Raw genomic sequence first — 18,440 nt, 5'->3', positions numbered from 1 at the left:
GAGGGAGGTCGAGATTCGAAGAGCTCGTCCAGTTTCAAAAGGCTCCCTCTAACCAGCTCAACCTCATCTTTCCTTTTGTTTTCTCGCACACTTCTCGTCTCCACTAGACTAATATGGAGGTAAGCAACTCGCTCTTGCGATCAAATTTGCCTCCGAGCTCTTCTCCGAGGCTCGCAAGCTCACCGCTCTCGCTCGTCTTTCAGATTCTTCAAACTCGATCCGCCTTCGTCTCAGGCCAGGAAGTTCTCGAGCACCTGCATGCTCTGAAACCTGAACTGGATACGATCAAGTCTGCGTACGAGGATCGAAGGCTGAGGTTCAGGAGGATGAAGGACGAGGAAATCAAACTCGACCCTGAAGAGCGAGAGCTCACTTGGGGAGGAAGGGATCAGCAGGAGGGGCTTTGGTCGGTCGTAGATGAGGTGAGTAAACCCTTTCTCACTTCCTATACTAGCTCTGAAGGTTCTCTTCACACCTCGATTTCATCGCTGACATATCTTCGCTGTGTCCTTCGTTTTGAATCTGCAGACGATCAAACACCTGTCCCAACCTGAGCTTCCTTTCACGAAACAGAGCTCGCACGGGAACGTTGCTCTGTCAAAAGCTTTGCAGGCGATGAGGAAGTTCACTAAGGTGGAGGTGCTGCAGATGGTGGACTTAAATCCTAAGACGGAGGTGGAACTCTACGTCGTGAGTCGTCTGTCTTCTTCTGAGGAGGTGTTGAGCTCGCACTTTCTTCCCTTCCTCCTCTCCCCCCCGTCCGCCGCCTCTGCAGCGACTCGCCTTGCCCACATCTTCTCCTTTCTCACTTTCTACTTCCTCCGACCCTCCTTCTTTCCCGACGCGTCCTGCTCGCTTCTCGAAGCAGAAACTGACTCTTTTCTCCTCTTCCTCTTCCTCCTCCCTCAGATCATCGAAGAGCTCTACACCCGTCTCTCCCCCGAAGAAATCACCGAAACCCTCTCCCTCGTTAAAACGTCCCTCTCCACCTCCCCTCAACAGACCGCCTCTTCCAAAAACTCGAACTCGCGAGCAGCCCCGAACGGGTACGGAACGATGGAGGGCGACGAGCACGACGAGCTGGATCAGGACGACTGGGGAGGAGGGCAGGAGTACGATGAGGATGCCCAAGGGCCGGAGGATATGGGGTTCGAGCAGGATGAGGAGAGGGATCAGGATTAGGGCTGGTGCTGGGGCTGAGGGAGGCGAGGGGAGAGGGAGGCAGGGTAGGGAGGGAGGAGGGAGGGAGAGAGGGACGGACAGAGATCTTGTCTGGGTGCTTATGTTTAATGACTTGTTACGAACGAACAAACCTCCTTCTACTTCTACCTTTCCGTCTTCTCAACTCGAGAAAACAAAACAAAACAAACTCGCCTTCGCGACGAGCGTCCTCCCCTCCACGACGACTCTGACGTTTCGCCCTCTCCCTCCTCCCTTCCCTTCTCCCACCCGCCATCTCCCTTTCCCTTTCCCTTTCCGACCCCTTTCTTTCCCAACTATGTTCAACGGAGGCTTCGCAGATCAGCAAGGACAAGGAGGAGGCGCTTTCGGTGGTGAGCAACGATAGAGAGAAGAGAGGAGGCGGGAGGGACGAACGAAGCTGACCTCTCTCTCGATCTCGTTTCGTTCTTGAAGCTGGAGGCGGTCCAGGAGGCTTCTTCGCTCAAATTGCTGGGTTGCAGCAGCAGCAACAACAGGCTAGGCAGGCTCCTCCGTGAGTTGCGCTTTCGAACCTCCTAAAACTTCCCTCTGGGGAGGAGGAAAGAACGAACGGGGAGCTGACCTCCTCCCTCCCTTCCCATCCTGCTTGTACGCTTGCCCTTTGTTGCAGAGAATCCTACGACGACTACTTCAAAGCCTACTCCACGGTGATGATGGGTTCCAGATCGGAACGAGCTAATTTGGTTCATGGTGGAAAGAGTGAGTGAGCGAACGAGCTGAGAGAAGGGGAGAGGTGGGAGGGGACAGGTGGAGGAGACGAGTCTCAAGCTGACCGACCGCTTCTTCTCCTTCTTCGTCTGGATAGTCATCATGCCTCCTTCTGCTCTTGCTCGACTCAGTAAGTGTCCCTTTCTCACTTTGGCGTAGGGAAATGGGCAGAAAAGCGGACGAACGAACGAAGAGAAGGAGACCTCTAGCTGACCTGACCGCTTCCTCCTCCTCCCTCTCTCTCAAGCCAACCTCGATCTCGAATCCCCCTGGTCCTTCAAGCTTCGAAACCCCAAAGCCGCAGCTCTCGAAACTCACGCTGGAGTGCTGGAGTTCATCGCCGAGGAGGGAGTCGTTTATCTGCCGCCTTGGGTGAGTGCTGAAGGAAGTTCGTTTCGGTGGAAGGAGCTCAAGCTGATCGTCTTCTTTCCTCGTTGCTTTTGTTGCGGGTCGTAGATGATGAGGACTCTGGAGTGAGTTACCGAAGAAGGGCTGTTTGGCTAGGACGAGGAGGAGTCAGAGCTGACCTGTTCGAGCGTTTGGTTTACAGATTGGGCGAAGGAGATCCCATCCGAGTGACGGGAGCTCGACTTCCAAAGGGGAAGAGAGTCAAGATCCAGGCTCAGAACTTGGAGTTCTTGGAGGTTAGCGATCCCAAGGCTGTGTGAGTCTTATCTAACCTCTTGTATGTTGTGGGGAGGGAGAGCGGAGGGAAGGTCGAGTTGGAGCTGACCCTCGTCGTTTCGTTCGTTCAGCCTCGAGTCGTGTCTTCGAAACTTCTCGTGCCTCAGTCAAGGAGACATGTTCTCGGTCTCGTACAACTCCATCGCCTTCGAGTTCCTCGTCATGGAAACGATCCCTGATGGTCCAGGAATCTCGTGCCAGGATACCGATCTCGAGGTTCGTCGTCTCGTCTCGTCGTGCCCTTCTTTCGTTCAGCCCGTTCAGTCTTTCGCTGTACTCACTACCCTTCTCCTCTGCTTCTTCATTTTTCTTCCTCTCGCTACATCTAGGTCGACTTCGCAGTCCCCAAAGGCTACGTCGAACCCAAAGCTCCCGAACCCAAACCCGTCTCGACGATGGCTTCGAAACTCAACATCGACGTCAACTCCACGGTTCCTTCTCGAGCTGGATCGGCAACCGGAGGAGGAGGAGATACATCTGGAGATGGAGAGGCTGCGTTCGAGGCGTTCGTGGGAGGAGGAAGGACGCTGAACGGGAGGAGAACGAAGGGGAAGGGATTGACGAGGAAGATCGAGGAGGTTGAGAAGGATAGTAAGATTCAGAGGACCGAGTGAGCGCTCTTTTCTTGCGAGTGTTGTTCTTAGGGAGTAAATGCGAGGGAGAGGGGATGGAAGGACGACGAGGCTGACTTCTGCTCGTTTCTCGCCTTCTTCGTCGCGTCTCAGCAAACCACGCATCATCCCCACCTCCGCTCTCTCAGCACCAGCCGATAAAGTTCCAGCAGCTCTTCATCTTCCTCACGGAAAACTCTTCTTCGGATGGACCTACAAACCGTTCGACCCAGCTGGAGGATCAGGAACTGCCTCGTCGTCGTCTTCTGCTCCGGCTGTTCGTTCTCTCTCCCCCCCTTCCTCACCTTCCCTTATTCTTCATCCTCTCGCCCAAACTCACACCCTTTTTTCCTTTTCTCTCTTCTCCTCTCTTTCCAGCCCGCACCCTTCTCAACCCTCGCCACCAACGGAGCTACTCTATCAGGACGCGCTCCTCGAACCTTCGCTCCTCCTCCGCCGCCTCCCTCCTCCGCACCCGCTCCTGCTCCTTCCCCAGCAGCTGGCTCTTCTTCAACAGCACCCCGTGTAGCCCCAGACTCAGCAGGTCCGGAGGAGGCAGCACCCGTGGATCCGTGGGCGAACTTGGGATCGGGAGGGAACACGTTGAACGGGAGGAGGGCTGGAGCAGCTGGGAAGAGCAGAGCGGAGCCGATCGAGATTGATAGCGATTGAAGTCTGCACTAGCGTATGCTTCGATTGGTGCTGTTTTCTTTGTCTGCTTGGTTCTCGCTTGCTTTTCTACTTCGTTTTCTTCTCTCGCGCGCTCCCACCTTCTCTCCCTCTCGTTCGACTTGGTCTTTTATGTCACCTTGGGCCTCTTTTCGAGTAGTAGTGCATTTGACTGTCGTACCTACCTTGCATGATCATGAACCTCCACTCCCGTTTCTCGTGTTGAAGGAAGGGAAAGATGGGAGGGAAGCTGAAAGCGACGCGTTTTCGTTCGTTCGCCCTTCCTTCTCTCATCACCAAAATCTGGGCTTGAGCTCCCGACTCACCATTGGGAAGAAGGTCAAGCTTTGTGGACTCAAGAGCTATGCGATTGTGAACATTGTCCCAGCACGGAGTCGTCGGTTGAGTATTAGGAGGCAGGGAAGGAAACGTCTCTTGACTCTCTCCGTCGACTCACACGACCCACCGAAACGAGAGCGCAAAAGACATGGCAAATCACTCCTACGTCGACTTCTTCGCTGCCATCACATCCCTGATCATCAGAGGACCCAGCGTTCTCGGCAGGTTGGACCTGAAGGAGGGAAGAAAGAGAAAAAGTCAGCTTCGAGCTCGCAACCTCCCTTCCCTTCCTCTCTTCCTTCTTCCTTCCTCCCTCCCCCTCCCAGACATTTAACCCAGAATAAAAAAAAACGTACCTGTTAACCATAGCCACCTTATGCCTCTCATCCAACCTCTTCAACACTGGACTATCCCCTGACAGCACGGCCAGAACCTCCGCTGCAATCCTCTTGTCGACGGAGGTCATGGGCCTCTTGTCCGCTGCCTGGATGATCCACATGATTCCTGTTCGGACCCGTTGACGTTCGGTGAGAGGGATGGGCATGTAGGTGATCTTGGCTCCCTTCTTGGAGCTTCGGATTCGGGCGAAGGGAGCGGCTTTGAGGATGGCGGCTTTGAAGATTGGGATGGGAGGGGAGCTCGTTTGGAGGGAGCTGGAGCAGCAGAGAAGGAGGGGAGAAGAGGAGGAAAAAAGGTCAGGGATGGTCTTGAGAGGGGTATATTGAGAGGAGAAGAAGGAAGGGATATATAAAAGGAGAAGAGGCGATGGGAGAGGCAAAGGAGAAGCAGGAAAAGAAAAGGGAAGGGGAAGGAGGAAGGGAAGAGCTCACATTTGGTTGAGAGTCATATGAAGAATGATGGTCGCCTTGGTCTTCATTCCATGCCTCATGATCAAGTTGACAAAGAAGTCCAACAGAGGATCCGACTTCTGAGGAAGATCCTTCTCCGTAAAGGGAACCGTCGCACCCTTGGGTTCCTCGGGAGGTGGTCTTCTCGTTCGAGCTCCCTGAGCATCCACGATGTGAGCCAGAGGATCCGCCTTGTTCCCGTAGAGCTTCGCACGATGAGCAGCGAGAGCGTCGGCGGCTACGATCTCTTCGGGTGTAGGGGCGTTGGCGATGGGGAAACGGGTGACTGGGGGGAGGGAGGGTTCGGTGGGCTTGGGAGGGAGGAGCTCGGGAGAGTGGGCGAGGAGAGGATCGGATTGGAGTTGGTTGACGATGTCCGAGACGGCGGCTCGATCTGAGTAGGAACGGGAGGCGGAGAGAGGGGTGGAGAGGGAGAGGGAGAGGTAGCGACGGGTAGCTAGACGAGCGGGGGAGAGGAGAGAGGTCATGGTCGTTTGGAGGGGAAGAGGAAGGAGGGAAGCCAGTTCGATGTGAAGGTTGGCAGGATCGGTCGTCAAGACGATATTTGGGGGGAAAATAGCTCAGGAAAAGTTCTTCGTGGTTAGATCTCAATCTGAAGAGGACATCTGCTTCTTCCAAAGTTGGATCCAGCTCAGTAAAAAGTGAGGAAACGGAGGTAAACGAGACGGTCCCTTTCAGCCCTCGAATTCCGAGCTCGACGTTCTCATCCAACGTCCGTCTCCTCGCCATGGACACTCGTTATTCACCCGACGGACTGATAGAGGCTGGGAGATACGCCGATACCTTTGGATTCGACGAGGACGACAACTGGAAGCAGTGGGCTGGGAGGGAGAACGTGATGAGGCTGCATTTCATGTTGGAGTTGGTGAGCTTGATCTTTTTGTTCCTCTCCTCTCCGGGCTTCTAAAGTCACGACCACCCTCGAAAGATACAGAGCTGTATCCTTGGGAGGCCCTTTGGATCTCGAGAGCGTCCAACTGCTCAAGATCTGAGCGAGAGAGCGGAAGTGCTGACCTTGTCGCTTTCCCTTCTTCCTCTTCGATCAAGTACGAGTTTCGCCGGACGCTGGACCCTATCTCTAGGTCAGCAATCTCCTGGAAACTAGCCTCGAACAAGCTTGTAGAGATCTACAACGCCTACCTCCTCGCTCTCGACGTCATGAGGGAAACTTCGAAGCCGTTCGACGCCTACCTTCCCTATCTGGCCATCCTCTACCACTGCTACGACAGCTCCTACGTCGCTCGTCTCGTTCGAGATCAGCCTGCGGTAGCGAAGGACATCCTTCTGAGGATCTGGAAGAGTATGTTGACTTGGAAGAAGAGTGACTACGTGAGCTCTCTCTCTCTCTCTTCCTCCCGCTCTCGACATTTCGAGCTGAACGCGTCTTCCTCTTTCCTCCTCACCTCCCTTCTTGGAATCTTTCCTTCTCAGATCGACCAAGGACCCGCCAAACGAGCCATCATCTCCCAACAAATCGAAATCTTCTCCTCTCTCGTCCTCAGCTTCGGCGACCCCTTCCCCTTCCGTCTCCTCCTTACCCAAACGGCGTCGTACCGCCCCTTCCTCACCGCCATCGTGAACTGGGACGACAAGGAGCTCAGATCGGATCCTCAGAACCACGACAAACTCTGGGCTCACCAATCTAAGATCAGGTTGTTGAACTTCTTGTACGGAGGAGCCAAGATGGAAGCCCTGGCTGTGGGATGCAGCTGGGCAGTTTGTGCTGGAGGAGAGTTGGGTTGTACGATTCAGGACCCGGATCAGCTGAGTACTTGTCAGAAGGTGAGTCTGGCTCAGGGTTCGTTCGCTGCATTCGTTTCTGACCTCTCTGTTGATTTTTCGTCTCTCGTCGTCGTGCAGTGTGCTTCCGTTCGCTACTGCTCGAGAGGTGCGTTCCTCTGCTCACCCTTCGTTTGTGAACTCCTCGTCGTGCTTACCCTTTTTCTCGTCGCCAAACAGATCATCAGCGAGAGCACTGGAAAAAGATGCACAAGAAGCTCTGCTTTGAGTAACTTCGCCTTCGTGAGTCGCCGTTCTCGTTCGTGCTCGCTTTTCTTCTCTTCTTGGGCGTTCGTCGACTGATCAGGTTGATCCGATCTATTTCTATATACAGACTGTATCCTTCTTCGACTCCTCAGGATATGGCGTTCAACGACTCCAAGTCGGACGGAAGAAAAAGGTGAGTCGCGTCGTCGTCGTTCGTTCCTTTCTCGTCGCTCGCCCCTTCGCCTCGTCGCTGACTATGGGCTTGTGTTCCTTTGTCCGAATTACAGTAGGTCCTCCTGAGTTTCAGATCTCAGCTGGGTCGAGGCGGGGAGACAGAGGAGCTAAAACGAGATGGAGACGCGTCGAGGGTCGATCTTTCCTGTTCGTCCGGACGGTAGAGAATGTAGATATCGTTCAGCTCGATTCGATGGCAAAGATGTGTGTGCTGTGTCGCTTGGAGCCTTGAGACTGAAGCAGGGGACAGTCTCCTTCGCAACGCTCGCGTGAGCACCCTCTCGAAATCGAAGCTCAACTTCCCCTCCTTCCCTCTCACGACCAACATCTCAGCCCCGCCAAATGAGCTCCGAATCTCCTCTTCCTCAAGCTTACAAGAAGGCAGCAGAAGCAGACTCCCACGCTGAGGCTCGTCCTCCAAGACTCAAGGAAGCCATCGCAGCCCACAAGGAAGCAGCCCTCCTCTTTGGTAGGGCGGAAGATCAGACGGAGGACGATGGGGTCAGTCACCTTCTTCTTCGCCTCTTCCGTATACCTGCTCTTCTCGAAGCTGACTGTAGTACATCTCCTCCTCTCAGGCTAAACGAACGCTTCGAGCCATGAAACTTCAGCATGCCAGGACGTCCACAGAGCTAGCTCGCAAGCTCAACTCCCTTCCGTCCACTCCTCCTCCTCCTCCTTCTTCCACCTCTCGCTCTACTTCAACCACACCAACTCCCGCCTCCAAGTCGAGATCACCTAGATCATCATCCTTAGCCCCTTCAACGAGTCCAGCTCCTCCTTTCGCTCTTTCCTCAGCATCATCACCAGCAGCGACCGCGGGATCCTCGACCTCCTCCACCTCAGGTTCTCGGACGAATCCTTTGGTCAAGGCAGGACTAGAGAGAGCTAGGATCCAAAGGCAGATGGAGTTCTCGAGACTGGGATCTGGTACGATAAGTGGAGAGGTTGGAGATGGTGAGTTTGAAGGTCAACAGAAGGAGGGGGAGGAAGGAAGGTCGAGCTCACCTCCCTCCCCTCCCTCCCATCGATGCTTTCTTCCCCAGGTCGCTCAGGTCATGGATCTCCTAGCAATCCCTCGTCACTTTACGCCTCTTCCTCCTCGTCTTCGGAACGTACTATCGATGGAAGCTATACGATGCTGCGACCAGAGAAGTCCGATCCGTTTCAGAGGTTTTGGGACGTCGTTGAAGGTTCGTCTCATCTTTCTCTCCCTTCTTCTCGAGCTGACTCGAACATCCACTTCGTTCGAACTCAATGATCAGGAATGCTGCAAGATCACTCTTCGAATCCTGTAGCTTTTGCTTCAGCTCCTCTCGGTTCAGTCATCGATCCTCGAAGCGGTCGACACGGCTCGTCGTCTTCTCCCTCTCATCGGAAACGTGAGCTCTCTCTCTTCGACCAATATGCGTACCCTCAGTGCATCTCGAAACAATATTCCTTCCATTTGCTGCATTTGCTGACTCGATCTCTCTTTCGTCCGCTTTGAGCAGCTCGATCTTCCCCTGCCTCGGACTCGTCTTCGAAGCCTTCCTCCTCCTCCAAGAAGGCCAAGCATCCTTCTGCAGCTCTACCACCTTCGAACCTCGGCATGATCTCCTCTTCTAATTCAGGATCATCGTCCGTCGGAGGTCAGGACTCGTTCTACATCGTCCCTCCTTCAGGAGAGTCCTCGGGTTCTCACGACGCCTCGAACTCGTGAGCTCCACCATCGCTTCTCAGATCACTTCCGCACACCAAACTAGTCCTTTCTGACGTCGTAGATCATAAACATCGTCTTCTCGCGTCTCCTCATCCTGACTGATCGTCTCCTTCTTCTCTGTCGCGTCCCGCCACAGATCCTCCTCCTCTTCGTCCTCTCCCACCACCGCCGCCAACCCAAATCCCAAGACACTCGAGGAGCTCACACTCGAGAACTCCTCTCTTCGATCTTCCCTCGACACCCTCGCTCTCCACGCTCAGGAACTCGAGCGGAAACTCAGCCAACAACCTCACCTCTCCGCCGCCGATCCTTCTTCATCGCAACTGGACACTCCGAAAGCGTTCAAACCCACCCCTTTACCACCTCCACCACCTTTTATCGAGCGTGGCGATCGATCGATCATGCTGGGAGGGAGCATAGTCGATCTGAGGAGGTTGAAGAAGGAAGCAGAAAAGGCTTGGAGAGATGAGGAGAAGGCTCTGAAGGCAGTTGAGGTGGCTTCGAAAGAAGGCGAGTAAAAGTTTCAGCTTATGTAGCTTTGGGCTCATGCCGAGATCAAAGACATCGAACTGAGACGAAGGAAGCTGCGGGAGGCGACGCGACTGATGAGCTGACCTCGCCTTTCCTTCTTCCATCTCGCTCTCACAGCAGTCTCACCCCCAACGACTTCTCACTCCGGTCTTCCTACTGATCAACTCAAGATCGTCAATCTGGAAAACGAAGTCGGTCAGCTCAAAGCTCAGAACGAGAAGCAGGTTCGTTTCGTTTCTGCCGTTCTTCCTCTTCTTTCCGCTCGCCTTCAACTGACGCTTCCTCGTTCGCCTTCACTTTCTCTTTTAGAGAGACACCATCTCAAAATACAAAGCTCAAATTGACAAGATCAAGGTCGGTGCCCGACTGAGGAGAGAAGCGAAGGCTTCGTCTGCCGCTGGAGGAGAGGGAGCAGCAGCAGCGGAGGGTGCGAGTCCTGCTGCTTGAGCTTGAGGGAGATCCCGAGACGAGGATATATCTGTAACGCCTTACGATCTTCATGACACGAACACATAGAAGACTTGTAGAGAAGGAAGGAGATGGAGAGAGAAAGAGCCTCGAGTCGCCGACGCGTCGCTTCTTTTCTTTCCTTTCGATCAAGAGCGAAAGCAAAGGCCCATCAATTCGTCGACCTTCCTACTCCTCGATCAACCTTCTCTCTGACCCACCCTCATCAACGAACACGATCAACGACGTGATTCTCCTCTCGTGCTCGTTCAACGTCCCAACCCTCTGATCTCTTCTTTCGACTTCCTCCCTAAACTCTTCCTCGACCGTCTCATCCGTTCGAAACTCCACCCTCCTTACTCCCTCCAGAAACGTCTCTCCCTTCTCCGTCGGAGGAGCGTCCAAAAACATCCTCCTAAGACGACGGTCTTCCTCCGTGAGCGACCTCCCTCGGAGGTGCGATGTCGCTCGCGAGGAGTACCGACGAGGAGCAGTTGAAGGATTATGGAGAGGACGACTTGGTTGAGTGAAAGGAGAGTTAGGGGAGCCATCCTTGAGGAAGTAGAGTCGTAAAAGGAGAGAGGGTTGTGGAAAAGGGAAGGGGAGGAGGCGATTGATGATGGCCGTACATAAGAGTGGGAACTCGTTGAGCTCGACCTTTCCTCCCCTTCACCGGCCATGAGCTGCAGAGCAACGACAACAACTCGAGAAGTCCTTCATCCTCGTAGAGCTCGACAAGCTCCTCCTAGTCAACTCGTATCAACCATCGCAGCAGCGTCTCCACGAACCAGCAAACCCAAAGCGAAACCTTCGACATCGTCGAGCTCAACATCCTCCGCTCCTCCCTCCTCCTCCACCTCGTCTTCTTCAAGCAAAATCCTCCTCCTCTTTCGCTCGCTCAACCTTCCCAAACACAATCGAATCACTGTCTCCGAGCTGGAAGGAGCCATTTTAGGATTCGTTAACTCCAAACTACCAGAAACGAACCCGACCAAACGAGCTTCGACCTCGAGCTCGGCCTCCTCTTCTCCCTCGTCCCTCTTCACTGCCAAATCCTACATCGTCACAGGCAATGTCGTCTTCTCTCCTCCTTCCTTCTCCTCTTCTCCGCTCAACCTCGACTTTCCATCCTTAATCCCATCGCTCGAACGATCCCTCCTCTCGCACATCAACCCATCCACCCGCCTCCCGAATCCAATCACCACGACCATCTTCCTTCGAACCCTCCCTTCCCTCCAGCTCCTCGTCGAGCAGTGTCCGTTCGACTTGAGTCCCGAGGGGAGAAAGGGAAGCAAGGTCCATGTGGTTTTCTTGGAGAGGAGACCGGAGAGGGAGAAGGTTGAGGAGTTGAGGAGGAAGGTCGAGGCGGTTGGGGAGAGGGTTTGGTGGTCTGGCGAAGGACACGAGGGTGATGCTGGGAATAAGAAGAAGGATGGGAAGGAGAAGAGGGGTGAAGAGATTGGTGGGGAATGGGGAAAGGAGGTGGTGCTGTGGTTTCCTGAGGGTCACTTGAAAAGCAAGACGAACTTGGGTGTTGTCGAGAGGACGCTGGGGATGAAGGGTGGGATGAGAGGATGGACTGTATTGACGGGGAGTATGAAGTTGATGTGATGGTGTGTTTGCGTAAAAGAGGAAGGCGGGGACGTTGAGAGAGGGAGGAAAGGAGAGAAAGAGGTGAAGGAAGTCGCGTCGCGTCGTCGAGTTCGACTTCAAGCCGAAAAGACCATGACTAAACCGCTGAAATCCAACAAGCCGAGTGCTACAAGAAAGAGAATCCAACTCGGACCAACCGACGTACATAAGAAGAAAGATCGAACCCTAAAACCCAGCTGAAGAAAGAAAGAAAACAACGGACGGAGAATCATAACCAAACCGGACCTCTCGCCCTCCCTCCTCCTCTTGAAACTGGTACCCATTCCCTTCTCATCCGTACGCCGTTGACCACCTTCTCCAGCGGTCCCAGACTCTCCAGAGGAGTGGTGAGCGGTAGCAGTTCGGCGAAGGAAGGGTGCGAGAGAGGGAGGGAAGTCGTCGCGAACTCGAGGTCGGTCAGGGAGGAGTCGGAGTTGGAGGATTTGGGAGGCGAAGGGAGAGCGATGAGAAAGGATAGATATACCGAAGGTGGGTGAGAGGATGGGGATTGTATCTGAGCGTTGATGGGCTGGAAGAAGGGATCCAAAAGAGGTCGGGTAACGGACGAAAGCAAAACGAGGAAAAAGCGTCGAGCTCACCTTCCATTCCTCCTCCCCTCCTCCTTCCTTCAACACCCTCTCCTCCAACTTTGGCATCTCCCCCAGAACGGGTTTCCACTCTTGAGTAAACTGCTGCCACGGTGCTCTTCCTCCTCCAGCTACCAGCCCACCTCTCCCTCCTCCTGTACCCATAGGCGACCCTCCAGCGAAGAACCCATTCCTTCCTCCGAACCCAAACCTCGCTGGTCTCGCTGCTGGACGGACGAAATCAGAGTTGGAAGCGAAGAGGGAAGGGACGATGCCTCGACGTCGAAGGATGAAGTAGATGAGAGTGGCTAGGCCCCAGCCGAGAACGAGGATCCCTAGGACGATGACCTGATCAAGAGAAGGGAGGGAAGGAGGGAGGGTCAAGGGAGGGTCAGCTGTCGGAGGAACGAGGGAGAGTTGAAGATCGATGCGATAAGATAAGCGAAAAGGAGAATATAGACTCACTAGATAAGCGGCTGTAGGAACCGCCATCCTGCTGTTTTCTTCTGCTCAGTCGTCAATCGGTGAATTATAGGATGATGAGCGTTTGAATCCAAGAAGTAGGGAAGGAGACAGAATCTGAGGAGACTCCGAACGAGGGGTCAGGTCGTGAGAGTCGTTTCACTTTCCTTCCTTCCTTCAAGCAACCAACCGCCATCTTCTCGTTTCTTAGTAGGATGTCCTCTTCCCAACCTCTTCTCACGGATCTCTCCCTCGGTCTGCTCTTGGTGACCATCGTCCTCGGAGTCTACCTCAAGTACTTCTCTCGACCTCTCCCTCTCGTTCATCCTCTCCTCCTCGGGAAACAGAGCGATGTCTCCCAGACTAGGAACCATGGAGAGTCGGGAATCTACAGGAGCTGGGCGACGGGTCATGGAAGTCCTGTGAGTCAACGGTTTCGTTCTCGCTAGTACTCTGAGAGAAGGAAGGAAGAGAGGAGATGGGCAACGAAAGGAAGCAGAAAGCTCACCATTCTCGAACGACCCTCCTCCTTTTGCCTGCAGCTCTCTCTACGACCCGCCAACTCGCTCAGGACTGTAGCCAACATCTTGGATCTCTCTTGCCCTACTCGATACATCTACGGAACTTTTGTGAGTCTAGCTCTCTCATAGAAGAAGAGCGAGGCGAGAGAAGAGAAGGAAGGTCGAAGCTGACCTCCCTGACCCTCTCCCTCCCCTCCTCGAAACGAACCCCAGATCTCGAACGACCTCCTCAAACTTCGATCTAAAAACATCGCCAAAGGTCTCGTTGCTCTCTTGGGACTCGACCCTTCCTCTCCTACGGAATCTGCCGCCGGAGGGGTGTTGAACTTGCTGCCTGATTCGTTCGGTACGTCCTCCATCTCTCTCCTCCTCTCGGCATGCCGTCGCCTGTTCCCCCTGCCTTCACAAATTTTCTCAGCGTCTCTCGTAAACCCAATAGCAGCCGTGGCGAACCATCTCTCTCTATTCAATTCTTCGACTGACCCCGAGCTTGCCTTCTTCTACAGACTCCCTCCTCCTCACCCTCTCCTTCGCCCTCTCTCCCTCCTCCTTCGCCCTCCCTCGACTCGTTCACCCCACCTCCCTCCGTCTCCTCAACCACGTACTCTCCCTTCCTATTCCACCCAAAATCATCGTTCTCCCCGTCGCCCTCCTCGGAATCATCCTCGAGCAGCTCTTCGAGGACGACGATTCTGCTGTCGCGACGGGTGTGACGCTCGTGCTTGTTGGAGAGGATGAGGGAGAGGTACAGAGAGCGGTGGATATGGCCAAGACGAATGGATTGAAGGCATTTGGGTGGAAGGAGATCGAGAGGGTTGGAGACGGGGTTGAGGAGAAGGAGGACGGAGGGAGGGTTGTTGGAGAGTTGGAGGTTTTGGTGGAGGTTGTTGGACAGGATGAGAAGGGAGTGAGTTTTCAGACCATTCAACAATTATTTCGAGCTCTGGGATGGGCCAGAGAAGCCCCACGAACCGGACGAAGCGAAACAGAAGGCTGATCTCTTTCCTTCTCTCACGACGCGTCTCCCTCTTTTCGTTTTACAGGCTCCTCGACACACTCCCATCACCCACATTTCGCTCACCGCCGGAATCTCAGCTATCCTCTCGATGTTCCCAGCTCACAAACGACCAGGACCCAACTCCAAGGACTCGGTCGCTAGCGTGCTGAGCTTGACGGAACCGCTCGGACTCACTCTTGCTCTTGGAACGATTTGGTCTGGTGAGCTTCCCAGTCTCTCTTCCTCTGCCATAGCTTGCTGACTGACTGATTTGGTTTCTTGTTACTCAGGTGCTGCCTTCAGAAGTTTCGGCCAAGGTGCCGCTCCTCATCACGATCACGATGAGGAGGACGAGGACGAGAAAGGTTTGTTTTCGATCCGTCGACGCGTCTTCACGTCTCCCTTCCTCCCTCGAGTTGACTTTGGGTTCATTTTTGCCTGTTCACCAGCTCACGACTCTGAAATCGCTCACTCTGAACTCCTCATCCTCGCTCGTCCATCGCCCATTCCTCTGCCGACCATCCTCTTCCTGTTCGTTTCTCTCTTTCTCTCTTTCTCTTTTGTCCTCGATGCTGACTTCCCGTTCCCTCGACTCTTCACAGCAACACTCCTCAGCTCGCCTCCCTCAACTCCACTCTCCAAACCGCAGCAAACAAGAACCCTCTTTACTTCCTCGCTCGAAGACACAAGCTCGCCGATCTCGGAGACGGATTCATCGATCGAAAGGGTCTGTTCGAGAAGTTCCACTGGAAGAGCGTCAGGGAGACTGCGTTGGGTGGGTTGACCAACAGGCTGAGGGCTGTGATTGTTGTTGGAGGTGAGTATTTCCGCTTTAATCCCTTTTTGCGAGTTCGTCGAGCTCACCTTCTCCCTTCCTTTCAACAGAATCCCCTTCGCCCTCCCTCCTTCTCGAATCCCACCTTCACCTCTCCCTCCCCTTAACCCGCATGACCTACTCTCCTCTCTCAACCTCGCCCATCTTCGTCTCCCACTTCTACGACCTCCAAGCCCTCCCTCCGTTCATCTTCCACTCTCACTCGGAGCACAACGTCTCCCCTCAAGAGTTCACCTTCACGCCTACGTCGTCATCTCGGGCTTCGTTGGCGACCGAGAAGAACACCGTTCATCAAGAGATGACCGTCGCACCTTCACCTGGAGGAGCAGAGGGGAGGGTTCACACGGGAGGACCGAGCAGCAACGTCGAGGTGCTGCTGAAAGGGTTCGATGGGAAGGATCAGGAGGAAGGGGAGGAGGAGGAAGAAGGGCAAGATGGAGGAGGAGAGGTTTGGATCAGGGGACCGGGAGTGGTTTGTGTGGAGGAGGGAAAGGACGAGAAGAGGTGAGTTTGGACGACGCGTTGTTTCTTGGTTCTCGAATGCGAGCTGACTCGAGGCGGACCCTTTTTCTTTCTGGGTGCAGGTTCGTTAACACGGGACTTCATGCGAGAACCATGAAGAACGGTTGCTTCGTCGTGGTCTGATCTCGACTCGACGACGATGGGGAAGGGAGACGCGTCTTCCGTCTTTTCTTTTCTTTGGCTTCAGCCTAACGTTGATAGCTTATCCTTTGTTTTTGACTACCCTCCCATCTTGATGTCCTCATCTATTTGATATATTTGGAAGGAGATGGATTGGACAGCTTCTGCACGAACGAAACGAGCGAGGCGAGAACGAAGCTTCAGACGCGTCGAAGAAGCGTTGGTCATGGAAGAAGAGCTCGTAGATTAGAGAAGTAGGAGAGAAAAAATCGTTAAACAGAAGACTACGAGAGAGATCGAAACAGCTAAAGTAAGAGGTAAGAAAGGGTACAACGGAGAGAGCGGACGGAGAAAAGAGGGATTGGGAGGCTGGTTTCGAAGGATCTACTCCTGAGCTCCCGCATCAGCCTCTTCAGCAGCAGCTTCGACGGAGATCTGAGAAGAAGAAGAAGTGGAGGGTTCAGATTGAGTCGACGACGTGGAGCGGACGACTGAGAAATAAGCGAGAGAAGACTCACCAAGCCTTGATCTTCTTCGACTTTAGGAGCCACGTTCTCCTCCAACTCCTCGTGGGCTGCTTCCTGCTCGACACCACCCAAGGGAACGAGTCCGTCTTGCTCCTCATCCTCCATCTTGGCGGGGAAGATCTCGTTGGCGTCGAGCGAGGGGACAGGAAGGGAAGAGGAAGAGGGACCAGGCGCGTCGGGGTCGGCTTTGATCTCGTCGAGTTGGGATCCGTTCTGTGCAAGAAGGGCAAAGTGAGGTCAGCCATTCGAAGAAAACTAAGGATCAAAAAGGGTGCGGGACTCACGAACCTCCTGGATCGTCGAGTAGGCTGGACTGAGGAAGCAGGAGTGGGAGCGAGAGGTTTGACGTTGATCTTCTTCTGTTCAACGAGAGGGAAAGAGTCAGTCAGAAAGAAGTGCGAGGGGAGAAGGAGCAGAATTTAAACATACCTTGATGGGCTCCTTCTTGACTCGAGGTTTGGCGGCCTTCTTGGTCTGGTGAGAAGATTGAATAGGCGAAGGAAGTTCAGATCGGGACCAAGACTCGTTCATTTTCGTCGAGAGGAAAGTGTGAGCGTACCGCTCTCTTCCTCTTCTTAGATGGCTTCCCAAAGTTCTCGTCCTCCTCGGAATCGGACTTGAGGTGAGGTTTCTGCGAAAGAGAGGCGGATGCGACGTGAAAGTTGATCAGCGGGTCGGCTCGAGACGAAGGAAGAAACAAGTGAGAAGCAGGCAAAGGACGGTACCTTGTCCTCGAGTTCCTCATCCTCAGTATCAGAGTTGAGTTGGGGTTTCTGCACAACCGAGACGAGAAGGAAAGTCAGCGAGGCGAAGAGGAAGAAGAGACGCGTCGAATTCGCACCTTCTCGTCGACCTCGACATCCATCATTGCAGCGGAACCTCCGATCTCCATCTTGACGTCAGGTTGATGAGAATCAACGATAGTTTCAGACTGAAGATGAAGAGTCGAAAGAAAGTCAGTCGGGTCGAGGAAGAGTCTCGGCCAAGTTCAAACGTCGCGTCGAGCGATCTCCGTCTCGTCCGAAAGAAGCTCACCTGCATTGCTCCCGTCGAGGATCCCTCTCCAGGAGTCGGTAACATTCCCTTCGCCCCAAGAGCGGCGTACCCGTCGATTCGGTCTCGAAGGTCGTCCAACGTCCCCTCGAGGGAGAGTCCAGCCGCATTGAAGAAGCCAGTGCAACGATCGGTGATCATTCCCTTGTCTCCGCTCTTCTTGAGTCCAGCTTGACCTAGGAGGGATTTGATTTCGGCGGCGGTGAGTCTCGAGATACCGGTGGGAGTCTGCGAAAGCAAGAGGATGAGGGAAGGGACGAGGCGACTCGAAAGGGAAGAGGTGAGGAAAGAAGGACGTACTCCTGCATCGAAGGCTTGTCGAACGTGAGCTTGATCGGAAGAGCTGTTGAGAACTGAAGGTCAGAGCTGAGAATACGAGGAAGAATGGAAGGAGGATGGCTCACGAGAGATGAGAGAAGCCGTGGAGGTCTTCGACCTGTTTTGAACGAGGGAAAACGTCAGATCCCTCTTCTTAGGACGGGCGAGAGGAAGTGGTTCAAGAGACTCACATTGTCCCCAATCTTATCGTGCAAGTTTTTGAAGACTGTGGGCGTCATGCAGCTAAGGATGGAAGAGAAGGAAGGGAGGGGTAAGCCTAGATGGGACGGGAAAGACGAGCTTTCTAAGGAGAGAATGAGCTTCACTCACGACCAGTGTCTGTAGACCCATCTGGGTCCCCAGGGACAGTCAAGCCAGAAGGTAGAGAACTGGAGGACTCCTTGCTCGATGAGACTGCCTGGAAAGACGAGAGAAAGAGAAGAAGTGAGGTCAGGAGATGGAAGTCGAGGTAAAGCTCGTCGAAAACGGGATGAAGATTTACCGTTGCAAGGCTGAGGACCTTTGCATTCCCTAATCCCAGTTCCGTACTCGATCTTGTAGGGAATGCAGGTGGATTTAGAGCTTTCTTTGGCGCCGGTGAGCTGAACGGTGGCGGATGGAGGAGGAGGAGGAGCGAGAGCGAAAGGAGCGAAAGGACCTTCTTGATCCATGGTTGTTGATGTTTTTTGTTTGAGGAGGAGGTGGATGCAGTTGGGAGGGAGTTCCGAGCTTTGTCTCGTGAGAGAAGGGGGAATCTTACATGGACGTCAGAGGGAGGAAAGGGAGAGGAGGTGGCGAAGTGAATCAGCTCCTCCCTTCTTCGTCGTCAAGAGCTCAACTCTCTCCCTTTTCCTTCCCAACGACC

General features: G+C 54.1%; 9 protein-coding genes across 9 annotated transcripts; 6 read left to right on the top strand and 3 right to left on the bottom strand.

The window, feature by feature from the left end:
* The first annotated feature begins 15 nt into the window (after positions 1-15).
* BDY24DRAFT_401654 (uncharacterized protein) lies at positions 16-1,312 on the top strand. Its single transcript, XM_076642119.1, has 4 exons — positions 16-119; positions 204-422; positions 529-690; positions 910-1,312. The coding sequence occupies exons 1-4, from the start codon at positions 114-116 to the stop codon at positions 1,180-1,182; spliced, it is 660 nt and encodes a 219-aa protein (XP_076493129.1). The 5' UTR covers positions 16-113; the 3' UTR covers positions 1,183-1,312.
* Positions 1,313-1,434: 122 nt separating this feature from the next.
* UFD1 (polyubiquitin-binding protein UFD1) lies at positions 1,435-4,105 on the top strand. The gene is made up of 11 exons (XM_076642118.1): positions 1,435-1,553; positions 1,636-1,714; positions 1,832-1,920; positions 2,027-2,059; positions 2,177-2,301; positions 2,386-2,402; positions 2,480-2,593; positions 2,685-2,829; positions 2,943-3,223; positions 3,339-3,501; positions 3,603-4,105. The coding sequence occupies exons 1-11, from the start codon at positions 1,499-1,501 to the stop codon at positions 3,894-3,896; spliced, it is 1,395 nt and encodes a 464-aa protein (XP_076493128.1). The 5' UTR covers positions 1,435-1,498; the 3' UTR covers positions 3,897-4,105.
* A 259-nt stretch (positions 4,106-4,364) lies between these two features.
* RSM7 (mitochondrial 37S ribosomal protein uS7m RSM7) lies at positions 4,365-5,726 on the bottom strand. The gene is made up of 3 exons (XM_076642117.1): positions 5,063-5,726; positions 4,589-4,885; positions 4,365-4,464 (listed from the first exon to the last, which is right to left on the bottom strand). The coding sequence occupies exons 1-3, from the start codon at positions 5,566-5,568 to the stop codon at positions 4,395-4,397; spliced, it is 873 nt and encodes a 290-aa protein (XP_076493127.1). The 5' UTR covers positions 5,569-5,726; the 3' UTR covers positions 4,365-4,394.
* Positions 5,727-5,770: 44 nt separating this feature from the next.
* Positions 5,771-7,269, top strand: BDY24DRAFT_194277 (zinc finger MYND domain-containing protein). Its single transcript, XM_076636419.1, has 6 exons — positions 5,771-5,966; positions 6,149-6,430; positions 6,533-6,883; positions 6,962-6,989; positions 7,061-7,123; positions 7,215-7,269. The coding sequence occupies exons 1-5, from the start codon at positions 5,829-5,831 to the stop codon at positions 7,111-7,113; spliced, it is 852 nt and encodes a 283-aa protein (XP_076493126.1). The 5' UTR covers positions 5,771-5,828; the 3' UTR covers positions 7,114-7,123; positions 7,215-7,269.
* A 993-nt stretch (positions 7,270-8,262) lies between these two features.
* On the top strand, positions 8,263-10,066 carry BDY24DRAFT_194275 (uncharacterized protein). Its single transcript, XM_076636418.1, has 5 exons — positions 8,263-8,703; positions 8,815-9,019; positions 9,160-9,533; positions 9,675-9,778; positions 9,864-10,066. Exons 1-5 carry the CDS (start codon positions 8,589-8,591, stop codon positions 9,999-10,001), a joined length of 936 nt encoding a protein of 311 aa, XP_076493125.1. The 5' UTR covers positions 8,263-8,588; the 3' UTR covers positions 10,002-10,066.
* A 467-nt stretch (positions 10,067-10,533) lies between these two features.
* On the top strand, positions 10,534-11,737 carry BDY24DRAFT_194259 (uncharacterized protein). Its single transcript, XM_076636416.1, has one exon. It carries the CDS (start codon positions 10,680-10,682, stop codon positions 11,610-11,612), a length of 933 nt encoding a protein of 310 aa, XP_076493124.1. The 5' UTR covers positions 10,534-10,679; the 3' UTR covers positions 11,613-11,737.
* BDY24DRAFT_194262 (uncharacterized protein) lies at positions 11,662-12,766 on the bottom strand. The gene is made up of 2 exons (XM_076636417.1): positions 12,686-12,766; positions 11,662-12,568 (listed from the first exon to the last, which is right to left on the bottom strand). The coding sequence occupies exons 1-2, from the start codon at positions 12,710-12,712 to the stop codon at positions 11,711-11,713; spliced, it is 885 nt and encodes a 294-aa protein (XP_076493123.1). The 5' UTR covers positions 12,713-12,766; the 3' UTR covers positions 11,662-11,710.
* Positions 12,767-12,897: 131 nt separating this feature from the next.
* BDY24DRAFT_418471 (uncharacterized protein) lies at positions 12,898-15,680 on the top strand (the record flags this gene model as incomplete). Its single annotated transcript, XM_076643855.1, has 10 exons — positions 12,898-13,104; positions 13,225-13,311; positions 13,417-13,549; positions 13,710-14,110; positions 14,247-14,421; positions 14,491-14,565; positions 14,650-14,731; positions 14,803-15,017; positions 15,086-15,539; positions 15,620-15,680. 10 exons carry the CDS (start codon positions 12,898-12,900, stop codon positions 15,678-15,680), a joined length of 1,890 nt encoding a protein of 629 aa, XP_076493122.1.
* Positions 15,681-16,090: 410 nt separating this feature from the next.
* On the bottom strand, positions 16,091-18,341 carry BDY24DRAFT_401629 (uncharacterized protein). The gene is made up of 12 exons (XM_076642116.1): positions 18,078-18,341; positions 17,906-17,993; positions 17,767-17,818; positions 17,662-17,693; positions 17,558-17,600; positions 17,240-17,485; positions 17,046-17,135; positions 16,930-16,977; positions 16,764-16,835; positions 16,634-16,678; positions 16,493-16,563; positions 16,091-16,417 (listed from the first exon to the last, which is right to left on the bottom strand). The coding sequence occupies exons 1-12, from the start codon at positions 18,244-18,246 to the stop codon at positions 16,192-16,194; spliced, it is 1,182 nt and encodes a 393-aa protein (XP_076493121.1). The 5' UTR covers positions 18,247-18,341; the 3' UTR covers positions 16,091-16,191.
* Between the last annotated feature and the right edge of the window lie 99 nt (positions 18,342-18,440).

The sequence above is a fragment of the Mrakia frigida genome, assembly GCF_051309035.1.
Source record: "Mrakia frigida strain ATCC 22029 unplaced genomic scaffold BDY24scaffold_38, whole genome shotgun sequence".
NCBI lineage: Eukaryota > Fungi > Basidiomycota > Tremellomycetes > Cystofilobasidiales > Mrakiaceae > Mrakia > Mrakia frigida.
The sequence above is the reverse complement of the archived record's forward strand: the minus strand, read 5'-3'. Positions and strand labels throughout refer to the sequence as shown.